Source organism: Emydura macquarii, unplaced genomic scaffold, assembly GCF_026122565.2.
Source record: "Emydura macquarii macquarii isolate MOO-44397 ecotype Brisbane River unplaced genomic scaffold, CSIRO-AGI_Emac_v2 contig_306, whole genome shotgun sequence".
NCBI lineage: Eukaryota > Metazoa > Chordata > Testudines > Chelidae > Emydura > Emydura macquarii.
The window spans coordinates 11,808,146-11,833,518 of NW_027130443.1; the positions used below are offsets into that span (position 1 = coordinate 11,808,146).

Consider the following 25,373-nt stretch of genomic DNA (forward strand, 5'->3'; position numbering starts at 1 on the left):
CCTTTGCAGGTTGTCTTCGAATGGGCCTGGCTTTTCTGTCCGGAGGGCTGGTAACACGGTTGACCTCTCCTTCTTTCTGTAGGGGTGCCACTTCCGTGGTGTACAGCTGTGAAGAGAAAGGAACCCACGTGCAGTACGCAGCCAAAATCCTGAAGAAGACGGTGAGTAACTGGGAAGCCATGAGACAGTGGGCTTGATCCACAATTAAATGGTTTCGGAAAGGTTCTGAGCAGGCGCTAGCAACACGTGGCAAGTAACAGGAGTTAAAAATCCGAGTGTAGAGAAGGCAGTTTGTAGTTTCACCATGAGTCAGTAGGTCAAGATCAACCAGCGAGGTCTGGACTTCAGACTGCATGGTTACAAATTCTGGCTGGAATGCAGAGGGACTGTGTTGGTCCAAGCAGACATTTCTTCTCTCGGTGCTTTTGGCTGTTATTAATTAATGCTTCGAAGAGGAAGAAACAAGCAGCTGAATGGATAGGGGAAATAGGGGTAATAAGGGTTAAAGGGAAAAGAGGATAGAATAGGAAGGGGAGGGAACTCTTAAGAAGGCAGAACCTGAAAGCAAAATTGCCAGCCCCAAGCGTTCCAAAATCTCAGGCCCCAAAAATATCACGACTGCCTTAAAAATCATGAGATTTGTGTTTAAAAAACAAACCAACAAACCGGTGTGCTTTTAATTTGCCTTCTGAGTTCTGAACCTTGAGGGTGCACTCGGGCCAAGTTTTTTCTCCACAACCAGGAGGGCTAGAAACATACTTTCGCATTTATTCAATTTTTTTGACAATGTCAGAAACTTTGGCTGAAATTTTTTACAGAAACAAAAAAATGTTGGTTTTGGGGATTAAAAAGATGCCTGCAAGCCACCTTTGCCAAGCCCCTTTAGCTGCCCCAAGGGGACATTGTGTGCAGCTGAGGCTCCAGCCTTGACCCAGTTACAATCCTCTCTCTGTACCAAGAAAGGGTCATGGAAGGACGGTGAAACCCGGCTCTCTTCAGCTGGCTAGTCTTCCACACAGCTGCGCAGCTCTCTGGTCTGCAGCGCTGGCTCTGCTCTGGAAGGCTCTGGCTCTTGGATGTTTGCTTTGGACAGCACGTCCCCTCGCCTACATATTTAGAAGATTTGCTGGAGTGGAAGGGAGAGAATTTGCAGGTGGTTAATACGATCCCGTTCTGAATTAATTCCACCTGGTTTTTAAACATCAGCAGAAGCCTCTGCATTTATGGGCCGATCAAGCCAGACATCCAGCAGGGTTATAAAATGTAAAGATTGGCGTCGTTGTATTTATTTTACTTTATTTTATTTTTAGATTGACAAGAAGATTGTACGGACGGAAATCGGCGTCTTACTGAGGCTTTCACACCCCAACATCGTGAGTACGAGCCATGTGACTGACTGCTCTGTGACTTAAATCCACTCATGTGCTTTCCACAAGGGACTCTGCCCTGAAGTAAATATCCAGAACATTTTGAGGGGGGACAGAACAAGCCGGTGGAAGCCGTGAATGTGCATAGCCCTCTAGCTCCTGGACCTCATGGGATTGCACCCTAACACTTGCTGGGATTCCTGGAGCCCAGCATGGCCTCCCGTCAGGGGCACTGGGGTCCCGTTGTTGCCCAGAAAGAAACAGAAACACACACACACACACACACACACTTGTTTAAGGGGAGAAACGGTGTCCTCACAAAAGAATGCAGTTTTGATTTGTTTGCTATGCTGTAGATTTCTCTAGCACATTTCACCCAGGTGATGGGCAGCAGTCTCAAACCCTAAGATGATAGACTGGATCCCCAAACTGCTCCCCCAGGCTCTCTCCACTCAGCGCTATTGAAATGCAGCCACCTCTGGGGCAAAGGGTAGCACCAGGTGCAGAGTAGGTAGCAAAACAGGGAATCTTCGGCCAAAAGCGCTGGAGCAAACCCCTGCCGAAAGTCAGTGGGAATTCAACGGAGTGCCTAACTCCCATAAGTGAAAAATCTCACCTTGAAAGACTCCAGATGATGCTGACTTCACCAGACCCCGGTGAAGCTGCTCCGATGACTAATTGCCTTCGCGCTTCAAAACTGGCTCCGTGTTTCCAGCTGACATTTTTTTCACTCCAGCTCCCAGCCACTGGGCCTCGTTCTTCCTTCGCCTGCCGGGTTCCAGCCGTCTGCCCTCAGAGCGTGTCTCGCCACGGGGGGAACTGGCAGACCAAGGTCAAGCTGCCTCTTGACTTTCGATAAACTCCGGGCAGGTCTGCACTACAGAATGACTGAGTGATGCAGATTCGCCGACCGAACCCCCTGTGCAGAAAGCGCTGTGTTGGCGAGAGAGCTTCTCCCGCTGATACAGGAACCGCCGCTCGGGAAGGTGGACGGGAGAACTCTTGTGGTCCCTTCCAGTCCTACACATCTCGGATTCTATGATAACTCGCCATAGCTTCCAACCTGCTGCCTCCTTCCTCCAGGGACTCCCGCAGGAGACCCTCCCTTTCTGCAGTCCCATTCCCGTTCCTGCAGATCTTTATCTACCCCCTTCTCAGCTGCATCTGATTAGAGGCCAGGGCAGCTGGCCCCAAGCCTCTGGCCCTCAAAGGGGCAGGCTCGAGCCCTGCGCGGGGCTATTTTTTAAATCCCGCTTCCACATTGTTTGTTGAATTTTTATCCTGCTATTACAGCAGCGGGTCCCGCAGGACCCGCAGGGATCCCAGCCCCACTGCTGGGCTCTGGGGCAGGCCACCCTGTTCCACGTGACTTATTTTCATTTTAAAGGTTTCATCCAAAACACCCACCAGCAGCAAAATGCATGAGACTCCCTTTACCCACTGCCTCGGGTAGGACGTGACGTGAATGCGCCCTGCTGGGATTTGAAACTCTCTGCGTTTCCAGGGCTCTTTCATGTTTTCCAGCTCTGACGTTCAGGCTTCCAACCTCCCCCCCTCCCAGGGTTTCCATTTGCTAAGCAATTGCTATGGAGGAGATCAAACGAATGCCCAAGAAAAGTGCGTGTTTGTAACGAAGCCTGAAGAGGAAGACAAAATGCCAGGCCATCTCTGCCAAGAGCTGAGCTCTCTGCCACTCGCTGGCATGAGGAGAGCAGCATTTATATAACAGCGCTCGGAGGATAATGACAGTCGAACTGGAACAATTTGTAATACACGGGAACAGATAGAATTACAGAAGGCATCGGCCTACATGGGACCTTCTTGTCAGTTCACATGTAACTGATGCAACGTGCTGCTCTCTCTACTCTGCCCAGACACACAAGCTGCTGATTCTGCACCATCCCATAGAGCTGCAGGGGCTGTGCACCAGGCAGGATTGGTCCCCTTCCCTGACTTTTTAACTCCAGAGGTTTATTCCTGGATGTTCACTTCCCCCAGCTGACTTGCAAAGCGTTTTGGAATGACCAGAGGGGCTGCTTGATACCTTCCCACCCCAGGTGCGTGCTGTGCTGGGCTGTAATTCCTGGAAGAAAGGCGCCCGTTTGCAAATGGATTTTTCCCCCCGCAGAACGCCAGGAAATCGGAATTGGATTTGTGTTGTTGCAGTGTAACCCGGCGTTCCCAGAAACGCTGCTTTTGGCCGCTCTCCCGAGTGAAGGGGCTTTCGACAATCCCTGCCCCCTTCACCAATGAGCTGTAGGATGGAAGTCTTGCCTGCTCGTAATCGATAACGTGCCCTCCTGGCAATTCTTGTAACAGCAAAGCCAACAGGAGATGGAAATGCTGGAAATCAGGCGGCTGGGCCCAAATCCATCCTTGGTGTGACTCCACGGACTGATGGGATAGATTTGGTCTGTCTCCCCCCGACTCCCTTCCCTGGTATGACACTATTCCTCGCACTGTAAATGCTCCAATCAAAGGATCTTGCAGAACTTGCCTGCTCCCCGGAGAGGCTGTTACACATTCTTAGCTCCCTGCCAGGCAGTCATTGCTGAAAAGATCTGGACACCCGTTCTTAGAAGGCTGGAGCAGGCTGCCTGGCCTGAGACAGTTATGTTCTCCCTTGGTATTTCTTCTTTGGTGGTCTCTTTGAGCAACCCCTGGTGCAGGAAAGCATCCCCTTTCAGCAGCGCAGCCGGGGAGCAGTTGAACTGGGACAATTGGTAGCTCACAGGAGCAGATATAACTACAGGAGGCGTCGGCCTAGAGGGGACCTTCTTGTCAGGTCACATAAGACATGTGCCACATGGCTTTGTCTGCTCCATCCCGGCACTCAAGCTGCTGATCCGGCCGGGGGCTGAGCACCCTCCCATCTCACGCTAAAAGATCGGCTGTAGGGATTATTCTGGGGACGTTCTATGTCTTATGTCACACAGGAGATCAGACTAGATGATCAAGTGGTCCCGTCCGGCCTTAGAACCTATGAATCTGTACATTTAAACACGGTCTCAGATGGGCACATGCTTAAAAAAGATCCTGAATTGGGGCCGATATGCTGTGCCTTATCTGTTAATGTTCCTGGTGAATTTTGAGGGTATGATTCTTTTTGACCTGCTTTCTAGATGCATTTCGGCGTTCACTTTTCCTTTTTAGAGGCATGCCAATAACGCACCAGCTGTACTTCGTTACGGGTGACATTTTCAAAAGCACCTAAGACGTCTATGGCATCTTCGCTGTGCCAGCACAACCCTGTAGTGTAGCTGTAGGTTACAGGTTTTCCTCGCTGTGAGAACTCCACCACTTCCACCTCCCTGAGCACACATCCATTGACCTAGCCACGCGTACACCAGGGAGTAGGTTGGCATAGCTACTGCACTCAGGGACGTGGATTGTTCACTCTCATGAGCAGTGTAACTATGTCGATCTGAATTTTAAGTGTAGACCAGGCCTATATCCCACAGTGACCCTCAGGGTCCTAAATCACTTTGGTTTTGATCCTACTCTCCTGGAAATCAACCGTGAAACTGCCAGTGACTCCAATGGAACAAGATCAAGCCCCTAGTCACTTTTGAAAACGTTACCCTCAATCTTTTTAAAAGATATGTTAGAGACCAAGACCAGATCCTCAACTGGTGTAAATCAGCCCCGCTCAGTGGAGCAACATCAGCTTATACCCGGTGAGAATCTGTCCCACATGTGCTGTAGATGCATTGCATGGTCTCTGAAGTCTTGTTTATGTGCAGTGTGTAGGAGAGGCACGGGAGAGATTGCCTCTGGTGTGTTATAGAGGGGATAGAAAACGTAATTCTCCCACCGTAGAAATAGGCATGGCTACAGGTCAGCTACATTTACATAACCAACTGGACAGTTTTAGCATTTAAATCAGAATCTTTTTGGTAAGGTTCTGCTCGGCCCCTAGTTCAAATGATTTTTTTTTTAAACGACACTTCCTGTCATTATTTACACTGGCGACATCTGAACTCTTCTTGGTGTCAGCCAGTACCAACCTCAAGAGCAGAGGATAATAGGATTGTAAACTTTTGAAGTTAATAGGAAAATGATAGCACTTCTGTGTATTATTATAATACAGTAAGCTGCCACAGTGTCTCATACGCCAAGCTACGTAGGTAATGATTAAAGCCCCATGAAATTCACAGTGTCACAAAAGTCTTAAGAACTGTGACATTTTCCAGGGTTTTTTTTTTTTTCCATTTAAAAAACAACCGCACGTGATGCATTTTTATGAGCTCTGTTAATTCCGCATTAGCTGCACTGCCACAAAGGGCCCGTGCAGACAGCCTCACTTAGCGTGTTTTTGGTTTTGTTTTAAATCTTCAGGAAATTTTATTTCTTTTCTGCTTCCTTCAACACAAAACAGCCTGTGCGCCACAGGAGACTTTTTCAAAAGTACCTAACGGATTTAGGAGCCCAACGTAGGCCCTTAGGAGCCTAAATCAGTGCGACAAGGGTCAGATTTTCAGAGTTAGCTAGACATACATACCCAACAGGACTTACAAAAATACGTAAGCAGGGTAGATACCTAACTGCCATTCATTTAAATGAGATTTAGGACATTAATGGGAGATAGGGGCCAAGTATCTGCATCGTTTTTGAAGATTTTAACCCTCCGTGGGTAGGTTGGCAGGCATTTTACAGTCTGTATTTTCCTTTGTCAATGCTGAATTAGGGGTCTTTTGGGTTTTGGTTTTGGGGGTTTGTTTGTTTGTTTGTTTGAGGCTTAAAAAATTCATTTCTGATTGTTTTTAAAACAATGCTTTTTATTTAAAAAGAAAAAGAAGCAACTTTACTCCAAATAGAAACATCTGCAATTAAAGCCATTTGTTAAAAAGGTGTAGCCCGGTTCTGCAATCAGGACTTCTCAGGCGTGCGGCTGCTCAGAAGAGTCCGACTGCAGAATGGGGAGCTCAAACATACCTATTCATTGCTGGGAAGCCAAACACAGAAATGGTGAGGTGAGAACCTGTAAGTGAAACTGAATGGAAAAGAAGTTGAACTGAAACTGATTGGTTGGTTTATCAGACTTGTGCCAGAGGTAATAAAGGAAACAAACAGCATCTGATGGAAAGCCAACTGGATTTCTAAAATTCTTTCCCTTTTAATAATCAAAGGTGGTTAGATCTAGAAGCTAAGAACATTTTGATATGGATTTTATGTGGGCAGTGGCCCTCTACAATTCTTGGCCAGATCTCTGCTAGTATAATTTGGTGTATCATCTTTGAAGTCAGTGGAACTATGTCAAATTGTACTAGCTGAGTAGCTGGCCCTATACTGTTTTGGGCAATGTGCTTTTCACTGCCCCATATAGATCAGCCATAGAGGTCACCAGCTGGTCTTTATTCCTGAAAAAAATCTATACCGAAACATGAGAGGATCCTAAAACATCAGGCTGTAACATGGTCTGTCAAATGCTGTAGCCAAAAGAAGTTTGCTGAGTAGAGACACGTGAGATCCAATTGTGTATCTTCTGCACACTCTAATTCCTCCTGACGACATTCATTTCATTTTCTCTTCCTTTCCTTTTTGTCCTTTCATGATCGAAGGATTCTGCAAATACCGTTACTGGAACAATGGCCCCGTTTGTTCCAGTAAACGACAGATAACTCAGCTGCAGTTGGCCATTCCAGCAAAAATGCACTGGGGCCAATTCTGGCCATTTTAATGTGGGTCTCATCATATTTGGCGTGTTGTTTTTTTTTTCTTAAAGCTTCAGCACCTGGAGTCATGGGGTTACATAAGAATCTTGGTTTACTTTTTTTTTTTAAGAAAGTTTCTAGTGCTCACAGTTGCAGGGGAAAACTTGAACCTGGGATATCAAAAGGTTCAAACGTGAGAAGGCAAATAAAAACAAAAAAAAATTACTATATATAAATCTCATGATTTTTAAGATGATCTCGTTATTTTTTGAAGCCCAGACACTTGGGATTAGCAGTACTGTAAATGCAAGCGCCCTTATTCTCAGTAACACTAAGGTCCCTTTACATGGCTGTGGCATCAGAAAGTAGCTTTAAAGTGCATGGAAACAGCCCCCTGAGAATCCCCCTGTGCAGGGGCCATGCCCAGCCACTGCAGAGCCGGCAAAAAGGTGCTACTCCAACCTTGCTCCCATTCTCTGATATAGGCAGTGAAGCAGGGATGTGACCAGAGCGCAATGCTCCATAGCTGTCTTTGCTTCCCATGGCGGGAAAGAGGGTGTAAGTTAGAGCAGCCCCGAGGCTGCTCTAACTGACACCAGGAACCAGGCAAGCCTCAGAATAGGGAGAGATTGCGTCTCCTTCTCTTCTTGCTCCAATTGCAGGAATGGAGTAACTGAGGCCAAGTCTCCCCTACAGGGGCTATAGTGGCATAGCCCAGTATAACCCCGTACTGCAGATGTAGCCTACAGCCCTGTGTGGGGGTTTCCTGTCACTGTAGAAACGCCACCTTCCTGAGTGATGGTAACTAGGCCAATGGGGTTCGGTCAGCACAGCTGCAGTGCTGAGGGGTGTGGATTTTTCACTCCTCTGAGCATCATAACAACGTCGACCTACGTTGTAAGTGGAGACCAGGCCTGAGAATTGGGCCCAAGAGCTTCAGGCTGAAATCCTGGCCCTGCAAAACTCCCATTAACTTCAGTGAGCCAGGATTTCACCCTGAGGGCTAAAACACTCCAATTAGCAGAACCAGAGGCTGAATGAAAGAGCTGAGGACGCCAGGCTTCGCAAAGTCCCCGGACTGTGTACAGCAGAGGTTGCTCAGTCATCCTGGCAGAGATGGAGGGGCTGCTAAATTAAAAAGCTTTCATAGGATACAGTAAATTCCACTTACAACTGATGAGCTTGAGGATCTGGAGAGAAGAAATGTGTTGCATGCCAGTCTGTTTCCCCAATCTAATTTGCAGTGGGTTTTTTAAAAATGCCTGATTAAGTCAGCAAACCTGTTTTGAACCATTAAAATGCCATGTTCAAATTAAAAAAAAAAAAAGGCGTATATGCTGACTGCAGCCCGGCTACGTGATAATAAACTTGTTACATCTATGCCATCCGTTCTGCATTTAGTTATTCCTCTCATCACGACGAGCCTCCTCTGCATGCATCTCATGAGCGAATTAACCTGCTCTAGGAATAAATTGACTTACAGTGAGTACACGGCTGGCGGAAAGTTCCCACTGTGTCTGGCTTGTAATTGACGTGGTTGGCAGAACAGCCCAGTTTTGGCAAGGGAGCAGGGCTGCAACAGCAAAGAGACAGGTGTCACCGCAGACCTTGCTGTGAACTGTTCCTGTTCTTTTCAGATCAAACTGAAAGAGATCTTCGAAACGCCCTCCGAGATTGCACTCATACTTGAACTAGTGACGGGAGGAGAGCTCTTTGACAGGTACTCAGCGAGACCTTCATTTAACCTGTAAATTCTTAATCAAAGGAGTCACATCTAGCCCCACCAAAAATGTGGGGGCTGAGAGGGGGGGGGTCTGAGTGGCTCAGGGACTAAATTAGGAGTTTTCCATCTCCAGAATCATGGTTCCAATCAATTCAGGAAACCAGATGATTTGCAAGTGGCCAACTAGGGACACAGGACCTGATTCTCTAACCCTCTGCCCTCTGTGTATATTTACATCTGGGAATAGCCCAGTGTCAAATGAATGATAGCTGCTGAAAAGCAAAGAGCTAGGGTTTATTATTAAGAGAGCCATGTGATAAAGCCTATATGGAATAGTTAGCTCACAAAGGGTGTGGCCTGGTCTATTTTTTGGTGAGGGGGAAAAAGCTATTTTCTTTGGATCCAGTTTGAGTTTCCATTAGGGGAGCTGGGTTCTGACAGAGTCAGCTCACCCCATGGGCTGGAACCAAACCTTTTTTGAGGTTCTGAAATCAACCCTTTGCTTTTGCCTTTCCGTTTCCAGGCGTGAACTGGCAAGTGCAGAAATAAGAATGATGCCTTGTCGAGGAAGAACCTTGTAGTATGAAAGGGTCTAAAACTCGGTGTGACGTGATTCTAGCGTGGGCTGGGAGCCAAAGCTGTCACCATGGGATGTGCCGTTGCAACGCAGGCTGTGTGACCTCTTTGCTGTCTCAACTTACAGGATCGTAGAGAGGGGATTCTACAGCGAGAGAGATGCAGCCCATGTGGTCAAGCAGATCCTAGAAGCTGTATCCGTAAGTTTGTCACTGTTTCTTTATCTTTCTACGGTGTTTTGGCTCCTCTGCCTCTGTCAGACCCTGGGGGTCATGAACAGATGTCAAGGGAGGGCAACCACCAGAGCTGGCGAATAGCTGATGCAAGTGAAAAAGTTGGGGGGGGGGGGGGGGGGGGGGGGAAATTGTGTCACATGAAATGTTTTGTGTCATTTTTGTTTCTTTTTTAAACTTTTAAAAACAAACCACCATTGAGCTGAAATTCAAAACAAAAAGTGGTTTTGGATTGAAACGTTTCCGTTTCTTTTTTCCTGATTGAAATAGTTCGGGGGATTCGATATGAATTCACAAAATGTTTCACTTGACCTTAATCTGCATTTTTCAGCCAGAAAAAAAAATAGTTTCAGCCAAAATAATTTCGCCGAGCTCTGGTGGCCCTGAGGCCCCACGAATAATAGAGGAGAGAGAGGTCCCAGCTTAATGGGAAGAAGGTTCTAATATGGCAAAGGTTAAGAACTGGTGGTCTGCTGGATAGACCAAGAGATGAGTAGTCAGGACTCTTGAGTTCTAAATCTGTCTCTAGCACGGTGTGACCTTGGGCACTCTGTTTACCTAGGGGATAATAACTGTCGCCTACCTCTGAGACTTTATTAATGCCTCTGAAGCTCTCTGTGGTCCAAGAGAAAAATATTATATATTAGTTTTCTGATTCGGTTGATCTTTTTCACTTTCTCTATACTCGGTTCCCTAAAAATATGAGCAGGATGAAAGGGGAGCACCTGATTTATACTGGATCACAGTACTGTTCAGAGCGGATGGGGGGCTTTGTGCTTAAAGCATCATGGTAGGACTCAGGAATTTACGTTCAATTCTTAGCTCTGCCACAGTCTCCCTATGTGACCTTGGCCACGTCACTTAACTGTGCTTTGGTTTCTTCATCTGTAAACTGGATATGATATGCCTTTCTCCCACCCTTTGCCTTGTCTATTTAGATTAGACTCTTTCAGGCAGGGACTGTCTCTCACGCTGTATCTGTACAGCACAATGCGGTCTGTAGGCGCTTACACAATGTAAATAAAATATTATGCATATTTAAGACATTTTGCTTAGAAGAAGCCAGTCTCACAAAGAACGGACAAAGGAGGGGGTCTCCGAGTGCCTGAGAGAACAGCTGCTGCTTGCCTTTTGTTCTGTTCAGTGAAGGCCCGTTCCCTGCCTGTGAAGGTCACCCATCTCGGAGATCAGCAGTCTGTGAAATGAATAACACAGCCGCAGTTCCCCAGATTCAAGCACAATTACAAGGGAGGCCTGTGGCATGTGTGAGGGAAGGAAGGAACAGGGGTGGGGGGGAAGCCCCGATCTGGATATCTCCCCAATGTAGTGGGGGGCAATGCCATTGACTCTGAGCACAGCACGGGTAGGGCCCCTGCACGACAGCGCTTGCAATCCAAACCGGAAGACAGACCAAGGGGCAGGAAGGGAAACACGTGAGGTCAACGGCAGCGCAGGGGATGGAATTCGGGTCTTTCGATGTTCAGACTAGGTCCCCAGCTGCTGGGCCATGCCATCTACTCGTGGACAGTGTGTTTTGCGTCTGCCTCCTCTGCTTTCACCTTCTGCCCCTCCATATCCTCTCTCCTCCTTGCTCCCTTTGGCTCCTTTTCCCAATCTTATAGATCCACCTTACTGCAAGCAACCCCCTGCCTTAGCTCCTTCCAATCCCTTCTTACAACTGTTCGATATGGTGCCAGGCATGTATCTACTTCAGCAACTATGGGCTGACTCATCTCTGTGTCCATCGCATACGGATTAACACCAGGGGACTGGTGTGTTCCTTTTGGCTAGGAGTGCTTGGGTGCAGACAAAGTCTGACTTCTGGAGCAGCAGCCACCAAACAGGTGATCAGCTAATCAGCCTGCAGGCCTCCAAACAGCTGATTGATCCCCGCAGCCTGACAGCTGATCATTCAGCTGCCCTGGGGGCCACTGAACAGCCAATCAGCCAGCTGGCCCCCTGCCCCTGCAGAGCAGATGAGCAGCAAGCCTGCCTGGAGCAGTGGGCTGAAGCAGCTGCAAGTCCCAGCAGCTCTGTTTTCCCCCCTCCGCCAGGGTATTGTTAGTAAAAGTCAGGGACGGGTTGTGGCTTCCGGGAATTTTTGTTTCTTGCCCACGACCTGTCCCTGGCTTTTGCTAAAAATACCTGTGACAGAATCTTAACCTTAGTTATCGGTCATTCTTCAACGCTCCCCTGTCCCACTGGAAAGAGGGAATGATGATTTTTAGTTAATCAGTGGATAAATTGCCGAAGGAGGGTGTAGAATCTTGGTCATGGGAGATGTTTAAGAGCAGGTTAGACAAACCCCTGTCAGGGACGGTCTAGGAATACTTAGCCCTGCCATGAGCGCAGGGGACTGGACTAGATGACCTCTCGAGGTCCCTTCCAGTCCTACGATTCAATGATTTATAAGTAATTAGCCTATAAATGGTGAATACCAGTAACTGTGCAATTACACTGGCCAGTTTGCCTGAGTAAAAATGAAGGGCCAGATACCCTTATTGACATTGAATGGTGCCTTATTCCTACTGCCACGGATGTCAGTGGAATGAGATGTCACTTGTGGAGTAAGATGCAACTTGACGTGAATAAAGGTATCAGAATCTGACCTTGAGTAAACTCTCCAGGATTTGGCTCAGTGTAATTAATACTCTGAACGCTGCTGTATTATCAGTTATAATCCCTGAATATTGTCTGACCCTGAACTGGCTTTTTCTCCCTTTCTTGGCATACTCTCTCCAGTATTTGCATGAAAACGGAGTAGTCCACCGTGATCTGAAACCAGAGAATCTCCTGTATGCAGACCTTTCCCCAGACGCTCCTCTCAAAATCGGTACGTTTTGGAGGGCAAGCAGCAGGGTTAGGATTTCCTATGCCAAGGCAGCTACCATCCATGGGAAGGGCCCAGTCCGATAGAGAGTGGGAATTTTGGTTCTTGATTTCAGTGGGCTGGACTGTACTGTTTCAGTCTGCTCTGAGTAAGGGGGTGGTGTGGAGCTGCATTGTCCCAGGAGCAGATGAGAGAAAAGGGGTAGAAAGCTGGCCCCACTGACATCCCTGGTAAAACTGCCATTAGTCTCGGTGGGGCAGCATTTCACCCTGAATTGTGACTCAATTCCTTCCCTGCTTTCCCCTTTACTCATGGGAGGGAGGAAGTTACTTCCGCCTTTTCATGGCTGGGATAGTAATAATTCAGGCTGGGATTCTCCAAGGAGCCTTTGGGAATTAGGCACTCACATCCCATTGAATTCATAACTCCCTTAGGCTTCTTTGAACGTCCTAGCCTCAATTTATCAGCTGAAATCTGAACATCCCATGCCACAAATCTGTTGCCCTTTTGACGTGAGCAATTAGCTAACATTTGGGGCCTTGCTGGGTTGATTACATTCTTCTCTGACTTTCTCTCTCGAAATCCATGTCTACACTTGAAAGTTGTCTTGGGTTAACTTGATTGTTTTCAGGATAAAGTGTCTTATATCCACACACAAAAGATTTTGTTCAGTCATCCGACGTTTCAACCCTCATTAATAAACCCACCTGAAGCGAGTTTATTGAGATTTGGGATGAGTTTTCCATTCCTACCCCAAAACAAGCTGGCAGTCCTTCCTCTGGATCCCACACTGCTTGGCTGACTACCTGCGTCAGCCAGTCTGCTTATCTGTGTGTCCTCTGCTCCCTGGGGTCACTTTGACTGGACGTCACCTCCCCGTTTAAATTCTGGCTCATAAAAGCCAGATGAATGCAGGGATGCAATGAGAGAAATTAATGGGAATTCTTCAGTTTTGACCCCAAGTCCCAGAATTCCAGTGGTAACTAGCCCGCAATGTGCAGTGAGGAAAAATCCAAGAATGCAGCTTAGCCTGGAATGACAGGGGGTTGGATGTGTTTGCAGAAGAGTTGTTCCAGATCACTTAACGCGCATAAATGTTCTCCAAACCAATTGACAAGCCTTGGTAGACACAGGCTGCCAAGCCAGTATGATAACCTCTGTGTTTGCAACCGGGGCAACCCCTGTGATCCCATCTGGGTTAGCTCTGCTGAGGACCGGCCAGGCAGCTTAGCACCGTGGGTGGTGGCTCCATTGTCTGCAGCCATTTCACTACATAGCAGGGCTGAATTGCTCCTTCCTCTGAGTCTGTTGGCTTTAACAAGGGCTGTGATTGTCTAGCATCAAAGACCCAACACCTGTCAGCGTAACGGTCTTTTCCGGCACGTCTGTCCCCTTACAGGTGATTTTGGATTGTCCAAGATAGTGGATGAGCAGGACACCATGAAGACGGTTTGTGGTACTCCGGGATATTGTGGTAAGGGGGCGAGCACGGAGGAATCGCTTCGTGGGGAGCTTGTGAAGGGGAGCACAGAGGGGGAAGAACATAGGATTTGTTCATGTTAGCAGAATGTCTCTTTGGAGTGTATATTTGCATGTTATGAGAGACAGGAACCACAAAGAGCATGTCTTCGCTGCACACGGGTTTTGCATGTGAAAGGGTTCACATGCAAAGGGTTCATCTGAAAGGGTGGCTTATCTAGCTAATGTTTGCAAACTGCTTTGGAATCTTCAGCTGACAAGGTGCTACTGATGTGCAAAAGTTGATTATTAGGCTTTATTTCATATTGCTGTTCATGCCACTCATTTCCTCTTTGCTTTTTGCTGACCTTGGTCCATGAGATCGAGATGAGTCTGCTTTTGTGTATAGTCGGTTTCTAATCTGCTTCACTTGTGGTTCTTCCTGCACACTCTCTAGCAAGATGCCACCTGATCTGTGTTCTAAACACTGCAAGGCAATGTTTCAAACCCAACAGCAAATCATGGTTTTGACACTTATTCTTTAATTTCTTGAAACCGATTCACTTCATATGAGGGTTAGAAAAGATCTTTGAAACCTGAATTTTGGGCCTAAATTACTGGCTGCGGTCTCTTATCGGAAGTGGCTTGAAACAGGAAGTTAGCTCTGAGATTTTGAAACCCTGTCACTGCTTCGAGCTGGTAAAGGCAAGATAGAAACATGACCCTGTTTTGCAATTTTCAGCGGCACTGTTCAGAAGCTGTTAAAACACCTATTAAGTACACCAAACGGCCCCATTTCCAAAAGAGACCCCCATGGCTGTTAGAGCAATAGGGTTACTCTAGAGTCAATGGCATTGCTCTGGATTTACACCAGTGTACCTGAGAGCAGGTGAAGGGTGGGAAGGGCAGTGTTTAGTGCTCTGGCCTGGGACTCAGGAGACGTGGTTGTAATTCCCTGCTCTTCCACAGACTTCCTACGTGGCCCTGGGCAAGTCTTCTAGCCTTTCTGTGCCTCAGTTCCCCATCTGTAAAATGGGGATGATAACCCTGAAGCATTCACTTGCTGCGGTGACAGGGGCCATATGAGTACTCTAGATAGCAGAATTTGATCCTCAGGGTTTTGACAGATGCCTCCTGCTTGCATGTTTTAACTGTGAATTATGTTTTCAGCGCCTGAAATTCTCCATGGCTGCCCATATGGACCTGAAGTGGATATGTGGTCTGTGGGTGTCATAACGTATATACTGTGAGTAATGCTGAAAATCTGTGACAGCAACCCACGCCCCCTCCCCATCCATGCTGCTCTTTCCAACCCCTGTCCCTAAGCAGAGAAGCACTGACTCATCTTAACGCCATCTGCAAACATGTCTGGTGTCTTCACCCATTTGCTCTGCTATTTTGTGCGACTCGTCCGTGCAGCCCTTACAACAGTGAGGACTTACTCCCATGGGGACTCCTGTTAACGAGTCTTCTCCTGGAATTGCTCAGGAACGGGAGTCAGGGTTGGCAGTCTTAGCCCTTAGCATCTACCAGGGGAGTGGGGATGGTCATTGTTTATGCTGCTTGGGCTAGATTTTAACCCTTTACTCACAGCAGTTAACTCAAACAAGTAGTCTCATTGGCCAGGATCTTCAAAGGTACTTAGACACCTGACTGCCACTGGGAGTTAGACACCTACCTATACCTTTGTGAATCTGGACCATTGACTTAACTCGTGTGAGCTCACTGGTTTGAGAAAAGGGTTCATAATCTGGTCCTTTATTTGCAGCTCATAAAAATAAGTCATACTGAGAAGACAGAGAGAGAAAACATATACGTATATATATATATGGCTTATTGAGAGATGTGGAAAGATGGCTCTATTTGTTTCACGATAAATAACGATTTGTTACCCGGTTCTTTCATCACGAACGTCTGATTTTTAACAGCCTTCAATCCTCCAATATCTTTGTCAAGCCTTATCCTGCTGTAAGTGGTTTTGAACTCTTTATTTTCGGAGCAGTTGCTACACTCAATGATACAGATTGCCCTTCTGGAACACTTTTTTTTTTTCTAATTTCAATTACCTGCCAACTCTGCACTAATGGGCCCTGCAGGCGCGTTGTAAACACTGCTGTAGCAAGCAGATATATTCTGACTGGCTGAACTTCAGGACAGTAAGTGCCCGCTGATAAACAAGCTTCCATCGCTGTGGTAGATGAACAGTAGTCCCTGCTGCTATCATCTGCTATTAGCTGAGTATCAGGTGTTTGTTAAAAAACAACCTTAGTTAGTTAATTTCTTATTAATGCTCCAGGAAGATTTCTCTCTTATTAGTTTTTTCTGAGTATATGAGTCTTTTTAAAACTTCTAATCCTAAAGAGTCATATGCTACCACGCTTACTCACACTGAATAGAACTTTACTTTGTTGCTAGTCTCATTGAGATCAGTGGGCTGGATTTTAATACTCTTACTCCAAGATAAGAGGATGTGAGAGAGAGAATAAATCACATGTGACAATGTTAGGGCTTATCTACACGTGGAAACTGATCATCATAACTATTTGGAATAACTGTTTGGCAATATCTTCCCATGTGGACATTCTGTTCCAGAATAAAAGTGACTTTATTCCAAAATAATTACTCCACTCACAAAGAATCTGGAATAGCTATGTTGGTCAATTTCCCCCATGTAGACAAGGTCTTAGTCACATCACTTAATGCATAACTGGTGGGTGCTTGGGTGGTAACGTTTTACATTCACTTTACACTCACTATGTCCTGATGTAAATGACTGCATAAAGTACAGAGCAACTGAGAATTGGTCCATTTTTTAGGTTAAAAAATTCCTTGGCCAAGTTCTGGTTTGTTGTTCCAGTGTAAATCCGGAGTAGCTCTGCTGACTTGAGTAGAATTGTCCTAAATTGCACGGGTGTAACTGAGCTGCAAAATTTTATCCACCTCTCTCCAAATTGATCACCGAAATATTTTGAGCAAGTCGCAGCTGTTCAGTAGCTCTTGCCGTATTTGGATTGTGCACAGTAGTGGCATTCTACATGCTTGCAAAACTAACAGATGCTCAGCAAGAGGCTGAAGCTCCCTGATTGTTCTTATAGGTTCCTTTCATTGTGCCATATGCTAAAGTGTAGCATGAATCATAGGAATTACAGATGGGGGAAAAACTCTATAAATTAATCCAGTCCTTCCACCATGGCACATGCAAAGTTGTTCCCTACAGTATGTGCTCCAGTGCTTTGTCCACTATCGTTGTCAATGTCCCAAGTAATAGTGCTTCCGGCCCAGATTCACAAAGGAATTTAGGCTTTAAACTTCCATTGAATTCAGTTGAATTCCTTTGTGGATCTAGGCTTCCACCATTTTTTTTTTTTTGATTGCTCCACAGTGTTACAGCTCTTACTGGCAGAAATTTCCCCCTGCTACTGTATGTAACCTCCAATTCCCTTTTCTTAATTTTATCCCATCCTGTGTTTTCAGGCTTTGTGGGTTTGAACCATTTTTTGATCCAAGAGGGGACCAGTACATGTACGGCAGGATACTGAACTGTGACTATGAGTTTGTTTCTCCTTGGTGGGATGAAGTCTCCCTCAATGCCAAGGACTTGGTAAGTTATCTAAGGCCACAGATCGAGAGGCCACGATGTGGAAGAAATTAGGACCTTAGTATTGTAAGTGACATGAGGAGACGCTCGGCTTCCTGTTAGGGAAGAACTTTGTACAGCCAGGTCTATGCTAGAAACTTTTGCTGGGATAGTAATGTCGCTTCAGGGTGTGATTTTTGTTTTATTTTATTTTTTGTGTGTGTGACATTTCTATACTGTAGCCCATAAGGTTGGCTTAGCCTTTATTATATTCAGCTGCAATGCAAGGAACCCACAGGCCTGAATCCTGTAAGACATTAGCTTAAGCAAGTTAGCATAAGTAGAGTCCAGCATAGGAGGCCTATGACCCTAGGCATAGATAAATGGCCGGCCAGTTCCCCTTTGATTTTTGGGGAATTAGGAATAGCTTGTTCAAGAGCAGGAATTGGAACCTAACCTTACACAAGTGTAGGAACACTCAAGTGATAACGGGCTTGGATGTTTTAGGATAGAATCAGTGGCAGATGTTTAACCATAAATTTGCTCGAGCAATACGTGACGTGTATGATAATGCGTTAAATGGCATCAATGTGTTTGCATTCGTTAGCCCGTAGGGTAAGTGCACTGCAATATATGAAGGTGAGGAAGTTAGATGATAGTGCTTAGGCCCCATGATAGGGCAAATCACCACGTGGAAGGGGCTAGCTTTCCATCATTGGACCCTTCAGCTCTACATCAATTTTGGGCATCGAGGAACCTGGCCCATCGGACTCATTCAGCATGCCAGAGACAGGGCTGGTCCTTTGTCTCTTATCACCAGGTCCTCAAGGAAGGGGGCAAGTGTGCAAGTCTAAGAGCATATGCAAGGAATGATGCCATCGATATTCCCCAATACTGTATTATTCCTATCTGTTTACGTGGTTTGGAGCTTTTCTGGCTTTATCATTGATCTTAATAAAAACCACGAAGGCTTTGCTTTGCCCTCAGTGTGAGTGTCCGTGCCACACCCCTCGAGGTTCCCTACACGATATTGAACTCGTTGGTTTTAGTTCTGTGTAGCCTGATTCTGGGACAAGATCCCTGTTACCCTCAGCTCATTAATCAGATCAATTGGCAATCAATACAAGTTTTATTAACCATTACAGAGGATCAGGCAATAATACCAGCAAAAGCCCTAGTGTAGACGCAGTGATACACACCAAAAAGTGCTTTTGCTGGTATAGCTTCTTTTGTCTGGCCAACTGGTGTAAGCTGTAGTAGCAATCGCCCGCTTTTACCAGTATATGCTGTATCTACACTAGGTCTTGCCGGAATAGCTGTACTGGCAAAAGGCAGTGTAGCATAAGCAAAGCCTTGGTCCAGTGGATAGCACACAGAACCCACATCTCCAATTGCCAGTTTCATCCTCAGCTCTTCTATTCACTTCTTGTGAGACCTTGTACAAATCTCTCTGTGCCTTAGTTTTTCCCATCTGCAAAATGAGGGCGGTAATGCTTTGTTAAACATTTTGAGATCACTGGGTGAAGCACTCTCTATTATGTTATAGCTCTTATTAAATACTACCAATAATAAGCACACTTAATATTTAACAATAATACAAACCAGATTTACAGAGCAGTCCTTCTGAAGTGCAATATTGAAGTATTAATGTCTTGAAGAGTACATAAGTGGCTCCATTTAGCAGTCTCTTCAATCTCACAAAGTACAATCAATAGCCAAAAAAAAAAGGAAAGACAAACCTTTATAAGATAACAGCAGAAGATGACAGGAAGCAATCTAAAGTTAAAACTCTCGCTTTCTCCAGCAACAAAATATAAAATAAAACTATTCAGATCAGTGTTGTCTCTGAATGATAATCATCCATGGTCAACGGATAATGTAAATGCTTTACCATTAGTACATTTGTAAAAAATACAAGAACACAAGATATGCCAAACCAAAACAGATCAATGATCCATCTTCATTTTCTTGCCCATATCTGGCCCCAATTCAGGAAAGCACTGAGCATGTGCTTCATGGATTGGGGCCTCTGACAGTGCTCAGTGCTTTAGAGGAAGACCTAAACCATCCTTATGATGCACTTACTTTTGCTATAGTCTATAATGGGATACATTTCTTCCTGACTCCTGCTGATGATCACTCTGTGCCACAAAGCAAGAAGATTCAAAGCCCTTGTAATTGCACTCTTCATCGCCGGGCTGCAGGTGGCATTAATTATAAATATCCAGTCCCTTTTGAAGAAACCTATTTAAACTTACTTGTTTGAAATCTGGCTGCAGGTTCAAAAACTGATAGTCTTGGATCCGCAGAAGAGGCTAACAGTGCATCAAGCTTTGGAACACCCCTGGGTCACGGGCAAAGCAGCTAAATTTGCTCATATGGATAGCACGCAAAAGAAACTGCAAGAGTTTAATGCCAGGCGGAAATTGAAGGTAACGTTACAGAGCCTTGCTGTTAATCATTACGGTATATTTCTTATTTCCTTTCTACATAGCTGTACAAATTGTCACTGCTAACGAGATCTGTTGTCGTCAGAACTTCAGAATGCAGTGGTTTTAGTAAAGAAACCCTTGAGGCTTGTCTACGCTTTCAGACTGATTTGGATTATGATAGGGTATGCATCTGCAGCCCAATAGCAATCCCAGAATAACTCCATATGCAAACAAGCCCTTTTATCAAAATGGAACTGGATGACTTATTTTATGGAACTGGATGACTCAGGGAACTGGTGAAAGGATACGAAGCCTTTTGCATCTATGGCTATGTTGCCTCTGCAAAAAAAGGCCTTTTTTGCATCGTTAGCTATATTGTAGTATATATATATACATTTCCATTTCCATGTGACCTTGTCTCTTCATCCCACTGGCCCCATGGAAGAACCCAGGTTATTTTGTCGAGGGCTTTTTATTTTATCAACACAGGCCCAAGAACCATTACAATCATTTCATGTAACATCAGGCTGTTTCTGAACTTACATCCAAGTAGCAAATCTCTAAATATATCCTGGCACTACTGCTGCTCGCTAACTTCCCTTGTTTATTTTTAATAGGCTGCAATGAAAGCTGTAGTCGCTTCTAGCCGTCTAGGTAACCATGGGCATCATGATGGCTCCAGAAATGGACGTGCTCATGAAGGTACCAAAGAATCAGACCCAGCTCAGGCAGCTGAGAACTCCTGCTTTCGAGACAATCCTGATAGCTCTTCCACAGCCAGCCTCCAAGAAGCCTGCACAACGGGTCCCTCGGCAAAAGCCGAGAGTCTGGAAGCTTTCCAAAGTGACTGCCCTGCCGATTCCAAGGTTCCATTCAATGGTGCCAATTGTGAAAGTTAATGCTATAAATACGGCTGCTGCTTCCTAACAATTATGACTAAATAATATCCCACTGACTCTTGGCCACAGCCACATGGAGAGGCGTAGGCGGAGGATGGCATCGCAATGGGAGAAATGATTGGAAATTGGGACTCTGAATAATACATAGCATGTTGTAAGTGTGCTTTGATAAGCCCTTGGTCTGTCATGTGAAGCATCCTTGTTTAATGTACTGCCCTGAATACAGTTGTAACTGGTGGCTGTGTATGTGGGTGTTTGTATGGACCAGACTAGCAAACCAAAGTTGACAGGTTGGCCTTCCAACAAACTGTTCATGGCCACCTTGTCTATGGCATATGAAAGAGGAGCAAACAGCAGAAACAGGCATTTTTACCTTCCCTACAAAGGAAATCACGTTAGCTTCATGACCTGTTATGTAATTTAATGTAGATAGTCCTCATGGGCATATTTAATGAGGGAAGAAGGTTTATCTATGTTATCTCTATTATTATTGTTGTTAAACCTTCAAGGCCCAACCATTGGATATTTTAGGTAAGGTTGGTAGACACATCTGAACCTAGACATTTGATGCTATACAAAGAAAAAGAGTTTACCCTGTTCGATTTGTGCTTCAATTACACTCCAGTTTCAGTTGCTTTTAAGAAGTTGCTGCAGACAATTCAGATAGCAAGATTCTTAACATCAGAGACCATTTGCTATTGCAACCTTTTCATTAGCTTTCTAAGCCACAATTTACACACGTAATTTTAACGATGAACAAGGCAAATATTTCTACTGAGCATCCTAAGACTTGGTTTGTATCATGTAAGAAGCGCTGCTGTTTCTGGGTTTTTTTAAGGTTATTGAAATCAATTGATAAAGTATTTGGGAAAAATCCCAGTTAACTTTTTTTTTTTTTTTGCACAGTTATATGCCGTGCTACTGGATAACCATTCAGAGGGGTCAAGTCAGTGAAAAGCAATTTAAAAAAATATGTAACATGTTTGGGACTATGAGTTGTCATTCAGTCAGATTATTCCCTATAGATCCAGTCTCAGAACTGTAAATTGGCATAGCTCCATTTAAGTTAATGGAGCTACACTGATTTGCACCGCTGAGGATCTGGCCCAGTGTGTACAACAATGGGCTTCAGGCAAAAAATCTCAACTGAAAGAGACTGAAATGTGTAAATAAGGCTCATTTTTGATACTTTGTATATACAGTTTGGAATCTGATAACTAAGGGCTTGCAAATGAAACTTACATTTTCATTTAGCCTAAGCATTTTATGCAAAATCTAGCTACAAGGGGATGAAGAGCAAGTCATAGAACTGTAAAAAGAAAGGCAACAATAAACAGTCAAATGATTTTCAGATTTATTCACAGCACAAGTAGAAATTGGAAAGATTAAACATAAAAGTTTATAAGGACAAAGTTTGCATTTGTATATGGAGCATTTTGATGTGAAGCAAAAAATATAGTGGGGAGAGATTAAGTCCAAGAGTTTTACTGATTGGAAAAGTGCTAGTTCTAGGCTAGAGAAGTACTCCTCTAATTAACATTTAGTTCTTAGATGGGAAACTAGCATCTGAGGAGATGCGTTAGAAAGATATCCGTGTGGATGCAGAGAATTGTCTGGGAAACGTACAATATGGGATCTTGAAAACAGCTGATGCCACGTTAATGCAGATCATATTGTTAAGGTGAGATCAATGAAAGAATCCGAAAGGAAAACAGAGCTTTTTAAAATGCAGATAGGGTGTGATTTCACAAAGTGCTGAACATACTGGATCTGATCTTGCAAAACTCGTAGGATTAAATAATCTCATCAAAGTCAATGGGAGTTTTGCCATTGACTTTAGTGGAGTCAGTACTTCACCTTTAAATGTTGCTTTGCTTAATTTGACTTGAACGGGACTACTCAAATGTTTAGGACCACAGTGTTTAGCGCACCCTGAAGGCTCATGCCAATATAGCCCATAAAAACTAGGGTTGAGCCCAATGAAATGCTAAAAAACTACTGGGTTGACTTCAGTGATAGTTGAGGGTGCTCTTTATTTTGCAGGATGGGCTACATTAAAAAAAGAATGAAAGGCTGGGAATGCTGAATAACAAAGGATATTGCAATGATGGAAGGAATCCAAAGGAAAATATTAAGGAAAAAAAATCATATCTGTCATTTCAAAAACGAATTATTCTGTAAATAACAATAGTTAAAGGTAGAGAAAATGTACTCCCTGGAATAAACCTAACTAGAACGTACAGTTTTGATCTGTAGATGTGCATTTTAATAATAATTTATTAATTCAATTAAGTGTCAACATTTTCAGTGTTATAGGTATTTATAAAAGTATCAATAAATAATCAATATTAATCATTATAACAGATGGGTCCTTTGTGTTTACTGCTGAGCTGTCAGACAAAGTGGAAGGTTAGGGGATTGTGTTGCTCATCTGACAGGAACAAATAACAGTTCTCATCTGATATTGTTTTTACATGGTTGCCTGAATCGATCTTCACATAGCAAACTTTCAGGCCTCAGGAAACTGACTACTACATCCAGGTTTTTAAGGGCTTCCATTGCATAACTTCTGTTTGACAGAAAGAAAAAGGGAAATGATTCTCAGCTGATTTTCTTTTACATAAAGGCTCTTTAGTGTAATAAGAATCTGCCCTTCCATGCCGGCCATCTGTGCTCAAATGGACCAATTTGGGTTCATGCAAAGTAATTTGATCTCAAGGAAATTAGAAATCCGTTGTTATGTTGGACCAGAAACAGTGCCTCCTAATAGTTAAGTAGAAGTACTGTAATTAGTGTAGCTGATTTTGAGACAAATGCTGTTTTATCTGTGTACTGCACAGTTGGGATCATGCTGCAGTAAAGGACAAATGACCAGAAGATCTGCATAAATGATACAATAAAATATACATAAATGATAAAATTAAAAGTTAAAATAACAAATGGGGGAAGGTATCATGGAACATCAGAATTGACCCTCTTGGGAGACTGGAGCCGAAGGAATCTCAAAAGTTGTTATTCAGCTGGCAAGTCAATAAAGATAGCTCCTTCCAGCCTCAAGCAGATCTAGCCAGCTCTTAGGATTTTTCTACTGTAGACACTTGGAAAAGCTAAGATGAATTAACTAAAGGTATGACTTTAAATTGCATAGGGGGTATGTCTACACTTTAGCTTAAGGAGACATACCTGCACTAGCTCTGATATAATAGCATGCTAAAAATAGAGTGTAGTGCACCAGTGTGAGCTGTCAGAAGAGTTGAGTACCTGCCTAGTGTCTCAGACAGGATTGCATTCAAGATGGTTGGTCGTGCAGAATCAAGTGGATCAGAACTAGCACAAGTATGTCTCCTCAAGCTGGGAATCACCCCCCCCAGCTCAAAATGTTGACATACCTTAGGCCAGGTCTACACTGTGGGCACTACAGCAGTGCAGCTACATCGATGGAAGGGGTTATTCTATTGCTGAAGATAATCCACCTTCCCAAGTGGCAGTAGCAGCATCTACACAAGGGGTTAGGTTGGCTTACCTGCAGTGCTCAGGGGTGTGTGAATTTTTCACATCCCTGAGTGATGCAGCTTATTAAAGAACATTAAACACCCTGTGCTGATGCTCTCATTCAGAAGTAAAGTGACCTCAATTCCCTTTGAAGAAGTATTAAACTTAAGTAAAACTAAAGCCACTTTACTTCTGGATGATAGCATCCACACAAGGGTTTCATGCACTTTAACGTCACAGCTGTACTTTATTTCTTCTTAACTTTTTTGAGTGTCACCATGTAGACAAGCCCTTAGATGTAATGACACCAGAAATACACCTTGCCCTGATGTCGCTCTTATCTAAGGTCCAATGAAGAGAAAACCACATGGATGGTTCTAGGCTATCATTCTGTTGAGACTGCCCTAAAATGCATGACTTTAGGCCCAGATCAGAAGATTTCTATGTAAGCTTGAAAGCTTGTCTCTTTCACCAACAGAAATTGGTCCGGTAAGAGAGATTACCTCACCCATCTTGTCTCTCTCATATCTGGAGACCAACACAGCTACAACCACACTGCAAGTGACTTTAGGCTTGACAAGGCAATGGTTCCCTTGGCTGTTTTGTTTGTTTTTTCATACTATAACACACTTATAGATTTCCATTAAATCCCACTGCTGGATGGAGTGAACATTCTGAACCCTTTAAATGTAGTTTATCCGCTCCAAGGTTACCTCTGCTGGAATTAGAGCATATCTAGTGAGTTCAGACATTGAACATTTAGGAACTCAGAACAAAAACAAACAAACAAAAAACAACCCCAACCAATAAAACAAAAGCAATGAAAACTTCAAGGGCCCATGACAGTAAATGGTCTTTTGTTTTTCCAGGAGTGTCTCAAACTAATGTAGAGCCCCTCCTTCCCTCTGCCCCACTTGACTTGTTTGGTAGATGGCTCTGATTGATGCTTATAAGGGTTGTAAAAGATATTTTTCTGAAAATGGGGATAAAGAGAGTGGATTCTGTGAAAATTGCAAAGGGTGTTGTTAAGCAGAAAAAGCACTAACTCATGTTCTGGCCAGGGCATGATTACACAATACAAGTCTGCAAGGGATGGTTAGTGGTTTGGGCCCTTGTGTCTGCTCTAAGCAGG

At 44.5% G+C, this 25,373-nt stretch overlaps 1 protein-coding gene across 1 annotated transcript in view; it reads left to right on the forward strand.

The window, feature by feature from the left end:
• The window catches only part of LOC137160662 (calcium/calmodulin-dependent protein kinase type IV-like), a 38,798-nt gene extending 15,694 nt beyond the window's left edge, over positions 1–23,104 (forward strand). Inside the window, exons 2-11 of the mRNA XM_067559368.1 lie at positions 83–161; positions 1,311–1,373; positions 8,659–8,741; positions 9,448–9,520; positions 12,296–12,386; positions 13,783–13,857; positions 15,012–15,087; positions 17,316–17,442; positions 19,698–19,850; positions 20,468–23,104. Coding sequence (XP_067415469.1) covers positions 83–161; positions 1,311–1,373; positions 8,659–8,741; positions 9,448–9,520; positions 12,296–12,386; positions 13,783–13,857; positions 15,012–15,087; positions 17,316–17,442; positions 19,698–19,850; positions 20,468–20,749 — 1,102 coding nt within the window. The 3' untranslated portion in view covers positions 20,750–23,104. The remainder of the gene's footprint in view (positions 1–82; positions 162–1,310; positions 1,374–8,658; positions 8,742–9,447; positions 9,521–12,295; positions 12,387–13,782; positions 13,858–15,011; positions 15,088–17,315; positions 17,443–19,697; positions 19,851–20,467) is intronic.
• Positions 23,105–25,373: the final 2,269 nt, after the last annotated feature.